Source organism: Pholcus phalangioides, unplaced genomic scaffold (genome assembly GCF_987345545.1).
Source record: "Pholcus phalangioides strain wild (caught in Gottingen) unplaced genomic scaffold, Ppha-v1.0 ptg000022l_1, whole genome shotgun sequence".
Classification (NCBI taxonomy): domain Eukaryota; kingdom Metazoa; phylum Arthropoda; class Arachnida; order Araneae; family Pholcidae; genus Pholcus; species Pholcus phalangioides.
The window spans coordinates 7,812,952-7,829,393 of record NW_028301615.1 but is presented as its reverse complement, the minus strand read 5'-3'; the positions used below and the strand labels follow the sequence as shown (position 1 = coordinate 7,829,393).

Genomic DNA, 16,442 nt, shown 5'->3' with positions numbered 1-16,442 from the left:
CCTGCTATTAATGGCTTGGCCGAGCGAAATGTACAGACATTGAAAAATTGATTGAAAACAATGTCTAATGAGCCAAATTCAATGCATGCGAAAGTGATAGAAATAGTTTTTTGATATCGAGCCACTCCATTGGCAAATGCTAAAACTCCGGCTGAAATGTATTTGCCGTATATCCGTATTCGATTCTATGCTTTTCAACCCAGGAAACACACTAAGAACACTGAACACACAATCAAGTCCAGACAATTAAGCGTGGGAGACAGAATACAAGCCCGATGTTATATCAACAATCGAACTGTATGGAAACTTGGTACTGCCATTCAGAAATTCGGAAAGCTTCACTATCAAGTGAAGTTGGATGATGTTTTCTTTCAAAATTTCAAAATTCTTTCAAAAGGCACATTGATCAACTGAGAAGAACAGAGGTTCCGAAAAAGTCAGTCTCATTCTTATCAACTACCAAATTTAATGATAGTGAGGATTCTGATGAACAGATTCAACAACAACCCAGATGGCAAGACTTTTATTATCCAGGAATGTATCAGCAACAATCTCATTACTCCCAGAATTCAGATATTCAACCGCAACCAAGAAACAGCCAACACGAACCAGTTACAGACCAACCTGATATCCAGCTTCGTAGGTCAACACAGATCTCCATCATACCTGCAAGAGTATGTAACAGATTAACTGTTCAATTAAGCGTGGGAGAACTGTTGTATCTGGCAACGAGATATAAAGACAGTGGTCAAGATCGTCCATGTGTGTGTTTACATCCTGTATCAATCCCGGTCACATTGCCAGTTGCTGCGTTGTGTCTTTGTCTATATTCTATACATTAATTATTAATCAAGATTGTTCTCATTATGTTTTCATTAATAAATGGTGTATGTTAATATGGCGTGTCCTTTAATCAGCCTCACCTTGGATAAAATAAAAGATAAGACAATATATGACAATTTCTATTATATAAATATACAAATGCAAATAAAATATATAACATGTTTAATAAATTAAGAGATTGGGGTTTCAAATTTCTCAGGGGTTTTCAACTATTGTTACAGAGTTATGCTCGAGTGTATGAGTGCCAGGGAGGGGGTGTTCTCCCCAGCACAATCCAACCATAGGCATAAACTTGTATCCGGCCCATGGGCCCCCCCCCCAACATTTTTGAAGACCCGGCTCAGTCCCCCCCAAAAATTCGTATGAATATGGTTTCCTCATTTTGCAATGATGAAAAAAATTTTAACTAAAAGTTGTGTTAATTATGAATTAGTTAATGGAAACAATCTGCTCAAAAAATTTTAGTTTTTCTTAAATTTTCTTTTCTTTTAAAAACTCTGGATGGTCTTTGCCTTTCTTGTTCCATGACAATATACGTTTATTTCATTTCTTCCCGTTCAATCCCTAATTGAACCTTCCCTCCGTGCCAATTGCCAGAAGGCACAACTGACAAAGTTTCTTTCAGTGGGGAGATGTCTTTCTTGTTTGCCTGGCAAATACTGAGTGTCTTTTCTTTTGCTCACTGCGACCGGGAAGGGGAGGGGGTGCATGGCGCCGACATGAAAAGAAGCCCAAAGATGCATGGTGGGGGAGGAGGGGAATTGGAAAGCAATGATATTGAAACCGAAATAAAAAATTACGCTCTATGAAGAATAGGTGCCAGAACCTAGAGATTAAGGCCATTTGAGCCTCCTGCGCAATATATTTCGTAAGAGCACTGAGCCCCTCCCCCCCCCCCCAGTAATTACTGAAAAACTATTGCGATGCAACCTCCCTCTCCTTCGTACACGCTTGAGTCCCGTATATACGGGAGAACAAATAACTTTTAGCCCCCCCCCCCCATGTTTTCTTGAAAAATATTGGGAAAAAACAGTACATTCTAAATGTCCATTCATAACAGATCTTCAGGGCCGATGCCGAAACATTTTTCGAGCCTCTACTGCAAAACTCGACTGGGGGTGGGAGTAGAACATAGAATCAAATTAACAAGTGAATTATAATATTGATTAAAAATAGGAAACAAAAAATAAATGATAATTTTTCAAAGGCCTCTCGACCAGAACCAAGAACCTCGACTCCTCAAGAACTTCAGAAGGTTATGTTGATTTTATAGTTAATTTTTTATTGTATATTATGATCTGCCTGTTGTGGAGTGTTGATTATGTGAAATAAAAAATTCCACCACACACCGTTCTCCCGGTACGCTTTGATATCTCTCTGAGTTGTGAAGCGGGGTGTGTTCAGTCTTCAAAAATCCACGGAGCCGTAGGCGTAAACTTGTACCCGGCCAGCGGGCCCAAGCCCCCTCCAATAATTCTGAAGGACCGGCCCAGCTCCCCCCCCCCTCCCAAAAAAAAATTCGCGTGGATACGTTTCCCATTTCAATACTTTTTGTAAAATCGCAAACGAATTGTCCTTGGCTTTTTTTTGTAACAATTTGTAGTATTTTTCTGACGGTCAACAACGACACTCAATCTCCAATTATCATTCTCCCTTGGTGCCAATCGTAGGTGCCCGAAGACGTGCATCTCTTGATGGCATCTGGAGACAATATGGGGTGGAGGTCCTTTCTTGTTCCCGCTGTTGTAAGCATCTCTTCTTTTGTTTGAACGTGACCCTTCGGGAAGGAGGCTTCCAGATGATACAGGAGGAAAAGAAAGGTTGAAAAATAGACCGATAATGATTGAAACCAAAACAAGTACACTTGGAGAGCCATATTTCACTATCGAGTTCTTGAGCCCGGGCCGAAACATTTTTGACAAAATACTGTATGACTAATAACACCAAGACAAATAAACAATAGCTAAATGAAATGCAGTGAAACCTCGATAATGATTACGGACCAAGAAAAAATATCGTTGTAGAGGGATTATTGTTATATCGAGAGGTTACATTACCATCACATGCCCTGAAATTTCTGTTGCTGTTGGCATCTTTTCTGAATCATGTTGTTAGTACCACCAAAAAAATTCACTTTTGAGTATTTATTCACCGCAAAAATAATTTAATTGATAAATAAAATTCATTTGTATGTATTGCCCCCCTAAAGAGCTTAATCGCAATACGCCATGGCATGGCCCGGGACGGTTATAATTTTGTTGCTTTTCACGCTATAAATTAACTACAGAAGGGACCCGCAATAGGATGTGGGGTCATGATGGCCCTCATATCCTGTAGCAGGGCGCCAAGGCTGGGATCTTTGGCGGGCCCCGAGCCAGACTGATTCTCATGGGCCCCTACATAGTAAATTTACAGCGTGAAAAATAAAAAAAAAAATGACAAGAATCATCCCGGGCTCTTCACCAGTGTGGGGAGGGGCATGCAGAGGCACCCACATGAAGAAAACATTGAAGGGGGCTGGAAGTTGCTGGTCGTCCTGAATATATGGGACACAAGCGCATACACAGGAGAGAGAGAAAGAGGGTGCCATGGCCCCCACAGCTTGGTGCAGGGCCCCCTAGGCTGGAATATTTGTCGGGCCCCCAGAACCAGATTTTTCATAGGCCAAAATTTATAGCATGAAAAATCAAAAAATGATAATTGTTCCAGGCACCAGGGCTGGAGCCCTGTCAGCCCTATGCGGGACCATATCTACCCATGTGGGAGCCATGGAGGGTGCATTGCATTTTTTCTACAGAAATTATTGAGGGCCCTCAGTTCTTTCACAAAATGTATTGGGAGGGGCCTCAAATGGCTCTGTCGGCCCAGGGAACAGGGAAAATAAATTTCAAAGAAATTTTTATTTGAATATCATTATTTCATCAGCCACTGCAGAAAAATAACGAGCGGTGTGTAAAACACTGTGATGTTTCCACAAAAACTTTTGGCCCTGGGCAGCAATTTTGAGAGGACGGCAAAAATTTTAGAGGAAACAAAAACTATCTTTCAAAGTTATCGATTTTTACACTGTGGAGGTGATGTAAAACTATATTTCAGGCCCCCCCCCCAACTCGACAGCAATAATCTACAATCTTAGTTACGGCCCTGTCCGCAGCACGCAGAAAGTGCTGTAATAAACAGATTGGGAACCACAGCCCTATAAAAATACAGTACAATATACTGTACATTCAATATAATTCATCTGCAAAGTATCTCTCAGCAATGAGCCCCCATGTCATCGAACATGGCTTCTGGATTGAGATGTTTTGTGGGTATCGGGCAGGATTTCCCAATTCCCCGTCCCCGCAGCTGTTGTGAACTTATATGAAAAAATTCGTCCTGAGATTTCAGCCAGGAGCTCTGTGAGACCTTCCTTCATGAGAGAGCCATATGGCTCTCCTTCTGGTGAGAGCCATCTTTTCTTTCTCTTATTTTCGGTTGTGTGGAGGCTTTCTTGCTCTGCCCCAGGGATACAGTGGGTGCATCAATAGGACAGGGGATCCAGACACACGTTTTACATTTGTGCTTTTCACCAGAGGCTAAGCCGCATAACTTCAAAGTACTATAAACCGGGTGAGTGATTGGGAATTTCTGATATTTATGACCGACCAACAGCAAAACGTCTAAAAATCTCTAGCAGTCAGATTATAAAGAATGGAGGGCGTATTAACCTGTTCTCAGAAATGAAGTAAGTAATTGGCATGTGCATGGCAGATGTCAGCGACTAATCAGTGAAGTACTAGCTGAATATATTGTGTTTTGTATTGGTCATCAAGGTGCACATGACTGGTGATGTACCGTACAGTTTTCTTTGCATGCAGTGAATTACGTTGCAAGTTTCCGTTGTGCTTTTTTCCCAATATAGTATTATTCATTTATTCAAATGATAGGTTCACAATTATAAATTTTTGTCACAAATTTAGAGAAAAGTTTTCAAATTTTAGAGTACAAAAATCGCTTAAAATTTATAAAGTTACACAATTTACATGAGCATCTATTGTGAAAATACCTAAACGAGTGTTTCGCCCAAAATTGAACAATCTCCTGCTCTTCAGCTGACTTTTATGGTGAGTTACAATGTAGAATTTTTTTACATCATAACTTTTTTTTCTAGTTAAGATAAAATACCAAATTCGGTCATAAAATATAGTTCACAATAAATTATTAACAAAACATGCTAATAAATAAGTATGTAAGTCAGCACAAATAAATTTAAATGTATGGGGGGCAAGATTCTCATTTTTCCCACTTTGAATAAAACTGAAAAATTATTTTATAAAATTCAATAAATTAAGACCTCTCGATTTAATTTTGTGATCAATTATACTTTCCAATGAGGATGTTTGCAGTTGCTGATGAAGCGCTTTGTTCTTATGTACCTATTTTGACTTCTGTGCGTTATTAATACAGTACCAAAAAGGAAAAACGTTCTAACAGTCCGTTAAGACCGTAAGATAATAATGAATTCAACTCGTAAAGGGCATTCAAGTATTACGTAAACAAATTTTTAGCCATTTTTGACCCCCTTCCCCCTCGTCAGCAAAAGTCAGTAAAACTCTGACGCTAAAAAGGAGCCCCGGGGCTCCTTGAAGCACCGGTTGAGAACCGCTGTTCTTAACATTTGGAAGCCCATGGACTGGTAAATCTCTTTTGTGTAAGTGAAAGGCCTGGCTTCGCAATGCAAATATAAGCCAATGATAGGCATTTTTAAGACAAATCTAATTGTACTACCAGGGCCACAACTAGGAGGAGCACGGTGGTCTGGTGCGCCAGGCCAGAGGGGGCACAAATTTTACCATCTAACTTCTTCAGCATTATAAAGGGGCACCCCGGCTGACCAAGCGTCTAGTTGCGGCCCTGGGTACTACTCTGGTTTAAATAGCTTTCCCGGTCTGGACACCAGGGTCGCGTCCCGCTTTCGTAGCGAAATTGTTTTGCACTTTATGTCGAGAAGTTTGCAACGTAAATAGGTAATAGACAAATCCGATGATACCAATATCATTATGTCAGTAGCAACAACGCTGTGTATTGTTTATAAAAGTTTTCTCTGACATGGTCCCTCCCCCTTCACAGGAGCAATGGCTAAAATTGGCTAAATCCGATAGAGCCTGGTCTGCGTGTTCTTTGTGAAAGAAAGACAACGAGGTTCAAGGCACAAAGAAAGTGTTCATATCAAAACTTGCGACCTTATCCATGACACAGCCTACAACAATTTTTTTTCCACAGAAATAGAAGCCAATGATTTTGAATTAAAAACATCAAATTCTTTAAAAAAAAGGGCTATGGCGAGGGGGTTATAAAGGAGAGGGTTCATTTTCAAAAATTTTCAGTAAAACGGTTTTCACATTTATACGTCGTTTTGACCTGTATGAGCGTATAAACGAGGTTTCGTTATATTAAAACTGGTCCCCCCCCCCAACATTTTGAATAACTTTATGCCTATGGATCCAACCCACATGGGAAAAAGACATATCCCGGGAGGGACATAGCCTGGGTTGTTTCTGGTCTGACGGGGAGGGGGAACCCCCCTCTGGAGAATCTCAGTATTTCTGGATTCAAAAAGTTGGCACCTCTGGTTACGATTAGTGCCACAATAAATTTGGTTGGTGCTTGCCAAATTATTTGAAATTCAATTCACTCTCGATGGTTCGTCATTCTGCCTAAAGACCTTTTTAGTTGACCCCCACAGTCAGCACTTCCAGGTTTTAATTATTGTATGCTATTACTAAAGTATCAGAAAGTAAGGTAACCTTACTTAAAGTACCTTACCCTATCATAATTACATACAAGTACTATTTTGTATAAATTTTAAGATTTGCATACTAAAATATTTTCACAAATTAAGCTTATAACAAAAACAGACCTGCCAACTCTCCGGATTTGTCATCCTTCCTCCTGCTTTCCGGATTTGTTAAAATTTCTCTGGATTTTGGCAGAAAATTAGATTTTACACGACGTCACCAAGTGACGTTTTCACCTTGTGACGTCAATAACTGCCATTGTCGTTAGGGAAAACACCCATAGAGGACAGCCGTAAAAAAGTCTTGGTGACCGCATTTAATCAACTGGGAAAGATGACTTTGTTTACTTACGGCAATCATTTATCAGGGGCATGACCTTGGTTGCCGAAATTCTTGTATAATTGTTATTGTATTCCATTAACAGCAGTGCGGTAAACACAAGTTTTTTTGTCAGCAGCTTTGTATTTTGAAGTTTTTAACACTAGAATCGCGGAGTGGGTCAATTTGACCCAAATCAAACTTCGTTTTTATTTATCTCAAAAACTTATAAGCAGATGTCGAACAAATTTCGTGACTTTTCATGATTTGATATGAATATTAATTCATGAAAATTTTGTTATCTTCACATTTCGTGTATCAGAATTATAAGCATTTATACCTAGAACCGCGGTTTGGGTCATTTTGACCCAACGTACTATTCTATGGGAAAAAAAGGGGTGTAGAATTTTCGTGGAAGTGGTTACCTTTTCTAAAAAGTATTTTCTAAATGAAGATAGTGAAGAATAAAGGTCTTTCAAGGTCAATTCATTGTGAGCAGATTATTATTATTTTTTTCAATGGAGGAATGGCAAGTAGAGCTAAATATTTTTTTTTTCCTTTGTAAACTTGAATACCTGGAATTCTGACGAGGCTCAATAAAGATTTTGGGAGTGTAAAAGTTTAACTCTAGAAAAAACGTTTAGTTGAAATTTCTGTAGGCAAACGATATGTCACAGAAAAATGATAAAATTCTGGCTAGCACCAAATACGTTTTGAACGGATTTCCAAATCTTGGGAAGTATCAGCATCCAACGAACCTCTCTCTTTCAGAGGACATAGTGATGCAACTGATCAAGCCATTTGAGAGCAAGGGCAGAAATGCCTCAACTGACAATTTTTTACACTTCACTGAAGCTGGCTCAAATGCTGAAAGCCAAAAAATACGAGCTTAGTAGCGACTTTGAGACGAAATCGGAGAGCAATATTATCTGACGCAATGAAGATATTGAAACAACAGTTGTATGGAACAATGATGCCACAATCACAATTTATCAAGGAAAGAACGATATAAGCTTTTCATTATTCAGCACGATTCATCTGGCAGTCGATATTGGCAATAGTAGTCCCAAAAAGCTTCCACTCACACACAGAAACTATTTCACACTACAATTCAAAAGTGTAACGATCGTTGTCGTAACGATCAAATGCCCAGAACATATTCTATGAAGATGGCATCGCAGATGTTTTCTACAACATCCTAGATCTCATTATAAAAAAATTCCTGTATTTTGTATAGAGCAGTACAGAAGGCCAGAACTATTTTTTCGAAAGCAGTTCCTCTAAAATCTTATTGAAGAGCTGCGTTAATCGTACGTTTTGCCATTGCGCAAAAGGAAATGTTCATGTGCTCTTGATCATGTAACTGTGCGTTAGCGATCAAAATAATAATAAGAGTAATAAATAAAAATAAACAAGTCTGATGTGTCAAGTAACATAAAAATGTGGAAACAAAACTGTTAATTTCTGCATGGGATATGCAACTTCATCATGCGATTAATGTGCAAGAATAATGAAAAACAAAATTACTCACTGCTCATCATAAATTCCACTTATCAGTGAGAAATCAATACTTATTTGACAGTATCATATTATAGACTTTCTTATACTGAATTTAACGTGCTTATTTTACATCTTTGTCATATTATGGGATAACTGAAAAATGTTTTTAGACTGAATAGAGTAAATAATGTATACTAAAGCTTATTTTTAGTGAATTACATCATTTTTTAGCTAATTTTGAAGCTCATTTTATATTCATAAGCAAATATAATTCTTCATTATGCATATGCAATTAAACAACATTGAATGCGAGTAGGGAAAAAATCCCAGGAATCACAACTAAACTCCTTTTTTCGGTATGAAACACTTTTTTCACAGTGTGGGTCAATTTGACCCAGTCAGCAGTTCTAGGTATACCGAAAGTGCCATGGTTCTAGTGTTAAATTGTTTCTTCTGATTAAATATGTCTTCAAAAAGAAAATATAAAACTTTAAGCTATATAAAGCTAAATATAAAGCTTTTAAGAGTTCATATATCCAAGATTATCAGTCACTGATAGCATCCACGAAAGGAAACACTTATGCTTTATGAACAGTATGTAGACATGATTTCTCTATTCTGCATGGAAAGACTGACATGGAATTATATTCTGCTCTAGGGCAATGCAGAACCAGTCTTGAAGAGGGGGGGGGAAAGGAATGGAACTTTTTCTTAATTGATTAAAAAAAAAATTTTTTGTGTAACATTTTTTTGACCGAGTATGAGTGCCAGGGGGTACCCCCTCGGCAGAATCTCCAGATTTATAGATTCCAAAAGTTGGCACGTCTGCAAAAATTATGAGGGAAAAACCATGACTATTTTAAGACTTATTAGAAATTATTACTATAAAGTGAATAAACACGGAAATAAAATGTACATGGGAAATGAAAAATTAATTTATCAAGTAATGTAGCCAAAGAGTAAAAGAGCATTGCGTGATGCGTCAGAACTTTTGTACATTCCATTTTTTTGCATATTTAGGGAATGTATAAATGAGGTATATATATTTTAACAACATATAAACAGGGATGGCTGTGCTGCCCTCACAAGGCACTGCTATATAGTGTTTAGAAGTGTTAAATCTGGAGTAAAAAGATAAAGTCTGTAAAAAACTTTTAACTATATTTTGATTAATGACTCTCAGAGAAAACTGATTTTTGATGTATTTTATCTAGCTAGGAACACAGTTGCGAATTTTTGGGATTGATTCACTGTGATGCGGTTTATACGCCAAAGTGTGCAACCAATGTCTCGCATGGGTGAGAATTTTGCCTCAAGGCTTGAGCCATTCATGTTATACAGAATTTCTAAAAAAATATTTTTTATTTTTACAAATAAATTTCAATTATTTATGTCCTTCGAGGGGGGGGGGGTGTCTGTGTTATCGCGCACGGGTGGAAAATACTTCCGATGTTCCTGATCAATATAATTGTATGAACTCGATTATGTGATACAAAACTCTTTGCACTCAATACTTAGAAATCCTAAATATATAAAATCTCATGTTTGATCATTTTATATGCATGGTTTTTTTTTACTTTTAATTCATTGCAGAAATGGACAGTACATAGTTGCTGGTTCAGATGATGGATCGTTTTTTATATGGGATCGTTTCACTACAAATATCGTTAGAGTTCTCAGAGGTGATGATTCAATAGTAAATTGTCTCCAACCCCATCCAACTTGTTGTACATTGGCAACAAGTGGCATCGATCCTGTTGTAAGGTTGTGGGCTCCCAAGCCTGAGGTAATTTTTATTTTCTGAATGAACATACTTAATATAGCATTTTGTCAATTTCATTCATTTCAGAGAGTTTATCTATTTAATTTTTTATAACTGGGAAGGTCGCAAGCATACCAGGGTACGCCTGAAGCAGAGGAGGCCTGTGCCCCCTCAAGTTGATCAAGTATATTAAAATATCAAAAGAGTATCTTTATATGATTATTTTTTTTTAATCAAATTCATGTTTCAACTTAAAATGCTATTTTTCGAAGGTTAGTAACTAAGAATGTTTTTAAAACGGATTTGTTGTACCTCCTCTCCAATTAGGGCTACCTGATTCGAAAGCAGGTAAAGAAGGACACTTATGCTCGTAACCTTGATAATGACATTTTTTCCAATTTTCACAACAGATGGTGCCACTTTCTCAACTAAAAAACCGTCCACCATTGCAATAATACTCCCCTATTCAATTAGAATCGCTAAGAGAAGAAAATGCATAACAGTTCATCTGCTTTCCCTTATAATGAATTTTTCCTATCTTCTAGTCAGTTTTGATTTATTAAGTGTCTTAACAGATCCGGAGAAAAATTCAAGAAGCTAATATAAAGTTCAGACTTGAACTATAACTGTGTTTCTAGCTCTTTCATTTGAATGCTTGATGGGGCATCTCCTCCTTACATCAACCTCCGCCCCACGAGATGGACGCATTTCCAGTTTAACGGCTCTGAGCCACAAGGAGTGTCCTTTTTCTTGGTATCCATCATCAGGCAGGACCTTTGGTAGCTTTTCTCATGGCACCTTTAGCAGACTAGGGATTGTCTTTCCGATTTTCACGGACGTTCCTGGCACTTTTCAGAAGTTCTTTCAAGTCTCTGATGATGTCAGACGTAGCGTCCTCTGCAACTGTGCCATGGAACATGCGTCACTCTTGTCTCGAAGCTTGATGGGCTGCTTCAAACTTCATGGCATAGACGAGGGCATTTTTTACATCCTTGTTCTCCACCAGATGCAGCGCTTGCTGGATGTCTGGATCCTTGATGGAATCAACAAAGCATTGTAGGGTCAAACAAGGTTATTCAAATAAAGATTTTTTTTTTTTTTTCAAACCGAGCACAACTTAGGTCTATTGCCATAGGCAATTTACTACCTAGTGAGTTGTGCCGGAAGTGTAAGTGTGTGTACCTAACAGTCTGAGTGTGTATCTAATGTTGTGTATGATTTTTCAGTGCTGCCATCTATATCTCAGAAGTGAAGTGAGTGATGTGTAGTGATTGAATATTTGTACTGTTTGTAGGATTGTTGCTCTCTGTGGCGAGACTTTTTAACGGGGAGATCGGCTCGCTCAAATAAAGATTAACGATATAATAGAAACAACATTAAAAGTATTCTCATACCCATAGCAATAGTCTACCTGTTTGTGTTGAAACTCCATTTGCACTGGCGAAGCAACAGCTAAAAAACGGCTCACATACATAAGGAGTGACGTCATTGACCTTGAAGGCACAACCTTGAGCGAAGGTCATGATCCAGTGGCGCAGAGTCCCGATGCAGCAGGCAGGTGCGGTGCATCAGAAGCACAATGGTGGTTCAGAAGAGCAACAAGATCACAATCTGGCGGCGTGGAGTGCCGATGCGGCAGGTGTGCCATATCAGGAACTCAGGCAACGGGAGCCAACGATCATCAGCAAGTGGATTATCTGCTACTTCAAAATATAACGTAGACTGAGCGAGCAGACAAGAAGTATATATACTGGAACCAGCCAGCGATGTGCCTTTGAACGAGTTTCAATTGAATTGAATTATGACATCAGTATTTTGGCCTGATGAGCATCTCTCCAAGAGCCGATCAGCAAACCATGACTGCAACTATGGATGGATGAACAAAAGTGACCCAATCGTCAGGTCTCCGGATATATACCTGTAAAAGGAAACGCTGTATAACCCATTTACAGGGATCTCCTACCTGGAATATGGCCTGCCGCTCTGTCCTAACGAAGAGATATAAGCAGGGGATCAAAAACCTGGGGCATGCTTGAAAAAAAATTCATAGAGATACCAGTGAATTATGGGGAAGGACATACTTTTTTTAAAGATAATTTTTTTCAAGAGGACCCAGCAGAATACTGAAATAGTTTGCTATGAAAAATTTATTAAAATTTTAAAATTAAAATTTATTAAAATTTTTCAAAAAAAAAATTATAGGGATATTTTTATTATGCCATGATTATGTTGTCTAAGGGATGTCTTAATGATGTCCCCATCCTACTTTTTCTAATTTTTAGAATGGGAGCCCTGGGAATGAGAAAAGGTCACAGAAAAGTCACCAAAAAGTCCCAGAAAAGTCACTGAATTTTGCTTTTGGTATTTGGTAGACACCCTGTATATGTGAGAATTTATCACTAACCAGCCGGAGTAGCACGAAGCACTACACTCGAAGCTATTAGTTGAACATGGTTTGAGTACTCTCACATCCTCATATGATGTTAGTAGGTTAGGGTGAGAGCTTCCTGCTCTACACTCAAAACTGCTTGTTGATGAAACTGGATGAACGGAAGAATGAATGAAATGCTGAAGCTTCAGCCAGGAGTATATATAGCGGCGGAGAACAAGTTTTTTGTTGGACCAATCAGCATACTGTTGACCTTCGGTGCATGGAGAAATCTATGACGTCACTTGAAGGATTTGCATATTGAGACATGGCTTGTAATTATCGGAACAATATTATTTTTCTATGGGTGGCAATGGGCTCAACAAGATGGAGGAAGTTGATCAGGCTTCTCTCATTGTTTACATGGCTATGCCCTTAGGGTGCAGTTCCTATGGGGTGTTGTATTTAAATCTGTAAATTTAAAAGCTTTTAAAAATTTGAAAAAAAAATTATTGTGATTGGAGGGGTTGTCCCCCACCCTATCGGTGTGAACATTCAGTACTAAGAGGCTTTACGCCAATGTTGGCATATATGTATGTATGTGTATATATGCACTGACATCTTCATCATTCTATGTGGAAAGTTTCGAAGGATTAAAATTATTGATTTCTTATCAAATGTTTTTATTTTGTAATTTCACTTGTGTTCCCTCTTTCATTTAGACCCTCTATTTTATTAACCCAAACCCTCCTAGGTAGTTGTTACTCACAGTTTGAAACCACTGATATAAGAAAACAGTCCAGCATATCTCAGTTTGTTGAATGAGAAAATGTCACAGAAAAGTCACCAAAAAGTCTTCGAAAAGTTACAGAATTTTACTTTTGGTATTTGGTTGACACCCTGAATAAGTAAATCGTTGTTCTGGATGAATTATAGATGGATATATTTTAGTATGTAGGCCTTGTTAGTTGAAACAGAAATTATAACACATATGGTCGAACACAGTGCTGTAATGGGAAGTTCTTGCTTTCATAATATGATTAGTGTTGTTGTTTTTCAACAAAAACATCAAAAATGAAGGTTTTCCACAGATGCTAAGTAACAGAGGAATAGGTATTGATATTGGAAGATCAGTAGCAAACTGATAGATAGCAGAACACTTTTGAATATTCTTCTTGGTGCTATTATGCCACAGGAATGAATCGTAATTTTGGAAGCTTGAAGTAATATTTCAACAGATAGTCGAAAATTTATGACCCTTAGCTCCTCGAAGCTGGCCTGCAATTAACTTCATGATATTGCAAGTATTAATGACTTTTTTGGAAATGTGATTGATCTGGGGGTTCCAGGTAAAGCTTTTGATCACAGATAACTCCAAGAATCTTAATATTTTCCTCGTAATTTATCTGAGCACTGTTGATTTGGATGTTTGGGAGAAAAGGATTTTTTTTTTTTGTAGGAGTGCAGTAACTGCATTTTTAAGTAGAAGGAAGCATAAATCCCACTGATCCATTAAATTTGGAACGATGTTTAAGGCAGAATTTAATTCATCTGTAATATCCTTCAAGTCTGTTTTACTGATTTAAAGAAAAATGTCATCAGCATAAATGAAGGGATGAATAGAGTTTGGTAGGTGAGATAAAATGTCAGAAATATATAAATTGAACAACCATGGCGAAGTAACACATACCTGGAGCAAGCCCTTTTTTAAATCAATCCAATCTGACTGGTGGTTTCTCTAACTCAGTGGTTCTCAACCGGTGCTCCGCGGAGCCCTCAAACTCTAGGCATAAGTATGGTTCTGTTTTCCCTATCCGTGATGAAATTCTCTAAAAAATGAACATTAAAACTTTTCAATAGCTTGCAACGTATGTCTTTATCTGCCAATGAACAAAACAGTTTCGAACAACTATTTATTTCTATTATTACAAATTAAAACATTAGTTAAGACATCAATTTAAGGGCAAACCCTTCACTAGTAGGAAAATCGCAAAGTATACTTATGGTGAAACGATTAGGGTGGAAGTGACACTCAGCTATGGTCTTAAAGAAACGATGCTCGACCACAGATGTCAGTAGAATCACACAGAGTTCGGCGACGAATCCAAGGCGTCGACGAGGCGACGGAATCGGATCACGGACGTCGACAGAACCACACTTGGTCTTCACCGATCAAGCAGTAGAAGTCAGATGACGGATATCGTGACGAACCCAGAGCGTAGATGAGGCGATGTTATATCCCAAACACCGGTAGAACCACACAAGGTATTCGGCAATCAAGTGATGGAGTCCAGTTAACGGATATCTCGACGAACCCAGGGCGTTGACGAAGAGGCGTTATTAGATCGCGGACATCGCCGTGCTACACGTGGATTTCGGTGTTCAAGCGGTGGAGTCCAATGGTGGACGTCGTGACGAAAGGGTAGCATCAGATTGCAGCGTCATACGAGGAAACTATCAGATCACTGCTATTGACCATGCCAGCCAACGCCAGATCACAGTCGGCAAGATCTACGAAGGCATTAAGATCGAGAACAGACACCAGCAGACATCCCTGAACGGCATTCTTGGAGAGGAACTTGCGTGACGAGAACATCGGACCAGCCGAGTTGTTCGGATGATTAGCTATTCTAGCGCTATATGACTGAAGGCCGATTTGAAGCACGGACGTGATTATATATAGCTCCCAAATCACTAAGCATGCAAATGAGGAGTAACGCACATGCGCCCCCATCGATATCGGCGTTCCAAGCGGCAAGTTCGGAAACTAGTTTCCCTTTCTTCCTAAAACAGTTCGTGACACATCGGCACCGAAAACGTCCGTAAGTAACAAGTTTGTTTAGTCGACAGGAAATAATTATAAACATAAAGTATATAATAGACATAACACAAACTCAATAATAAAACATAACACATGCACTACCATAACATCAGGGGCAAAGGTCAGGCGAACGTCAACAAGGCTATGTTACAAGCTTGAAAAAAGTAATTTTCAAAAACCGACAGGAAGAACCCTTACAGGTGAGAAAATTCAAAGTTCAAACTCATGTGTGGATTTTTCTCTTGATTCAAACTCGAGGCATATGTATGGTTGTTTTTTCTATCTGAGATGAAATTCTCTACAAAATGAACATGAAAGCTTTTCAATATTCCTGAGGAACAGGAATCTAACACAGCGGTTCTCAACCGGTGCAACTCCCAGGGGCTCCGCGGTGACTCAAGGAAAATAAAATTAATCAGTAAATTCGATAGATAAGTAAATAAGAGGGGCCTACACGGTTCTGCCATAAAAATTATGTATAAAAAAGGGCTCCTCGAGTCAAACAGGGCTCCGCCATAGAAATTATATACTGGAAAGGGCTCAGCGAGTCAAAAAAGGTTGAGAACCGCTGCTCTAACTAATATCACATCTTCTGTTTGTCAAAAAATTCTCCTACCACTTAATGAAAGGTTCATTGAACCCAAAAGATTTAAGTTTGTACAAGAGTGCAGCAGCAAGAGTGTAGATGATAGAGTCGTAGGCACCTTTAATATCCAGGGAAACAATGACACCAAATTCCTAAAGCTTAAAAGTATTAGAAATGAAGCATTTAAGAACGTTAAGGTTTTGAGTTCCAGAGCGTGGTTTGAAGGTACAAATGTTTGCTGGGGAAAGTTTATATTTTAAGGAGATCCAGTTGAGTCTGTACAAAATCATTATTATTTGCCCAAAATTTTCAGTTTAATGTTTGTTAGTCAGTGGGTGATGAGACTTAGGACAGCTTGGGTTTTTATTAGTTTCGAGTAAAAAAAATTATTTTCCCATGTTTCCAATCCACTGGAATGATTTCAGAGAGCCATATTTTGTTGTATTCAGCACACAAGAGATGAA

General features: G+C 38.5%; 1 protein-coding gene across 4 annotated transcripts in view; it reads left to right on the top strand.

The window, feature by feature from the left end:
• LOC149069414 (WD and tetratricopeptide repeats protein 1-like) overlaps window positions 1-16,442 on the top strand; it is a 530,664-nt gene that overhangs the window by 475,500 nt on the left and 38,722 nt on the right. For all 4 annotated transcript variants that reach the window (XR_016195038.1, XM_089249200.1, XM_089249199.1 and 1 more), the window contains one exon: window positions 10,035-10,227. Coding sequence is in view for 3 of the 4 variants with exons in the window: in XM_089249200.1 (XP_089105326.1) it covers window positions 10,035-10,227 (193 nt within the window). In the remaining variant the exon portion in view is untranslated. The remainder of the gene's footprint in view (window positions 1-10,034; window positions 10,228-16,442) is intronic.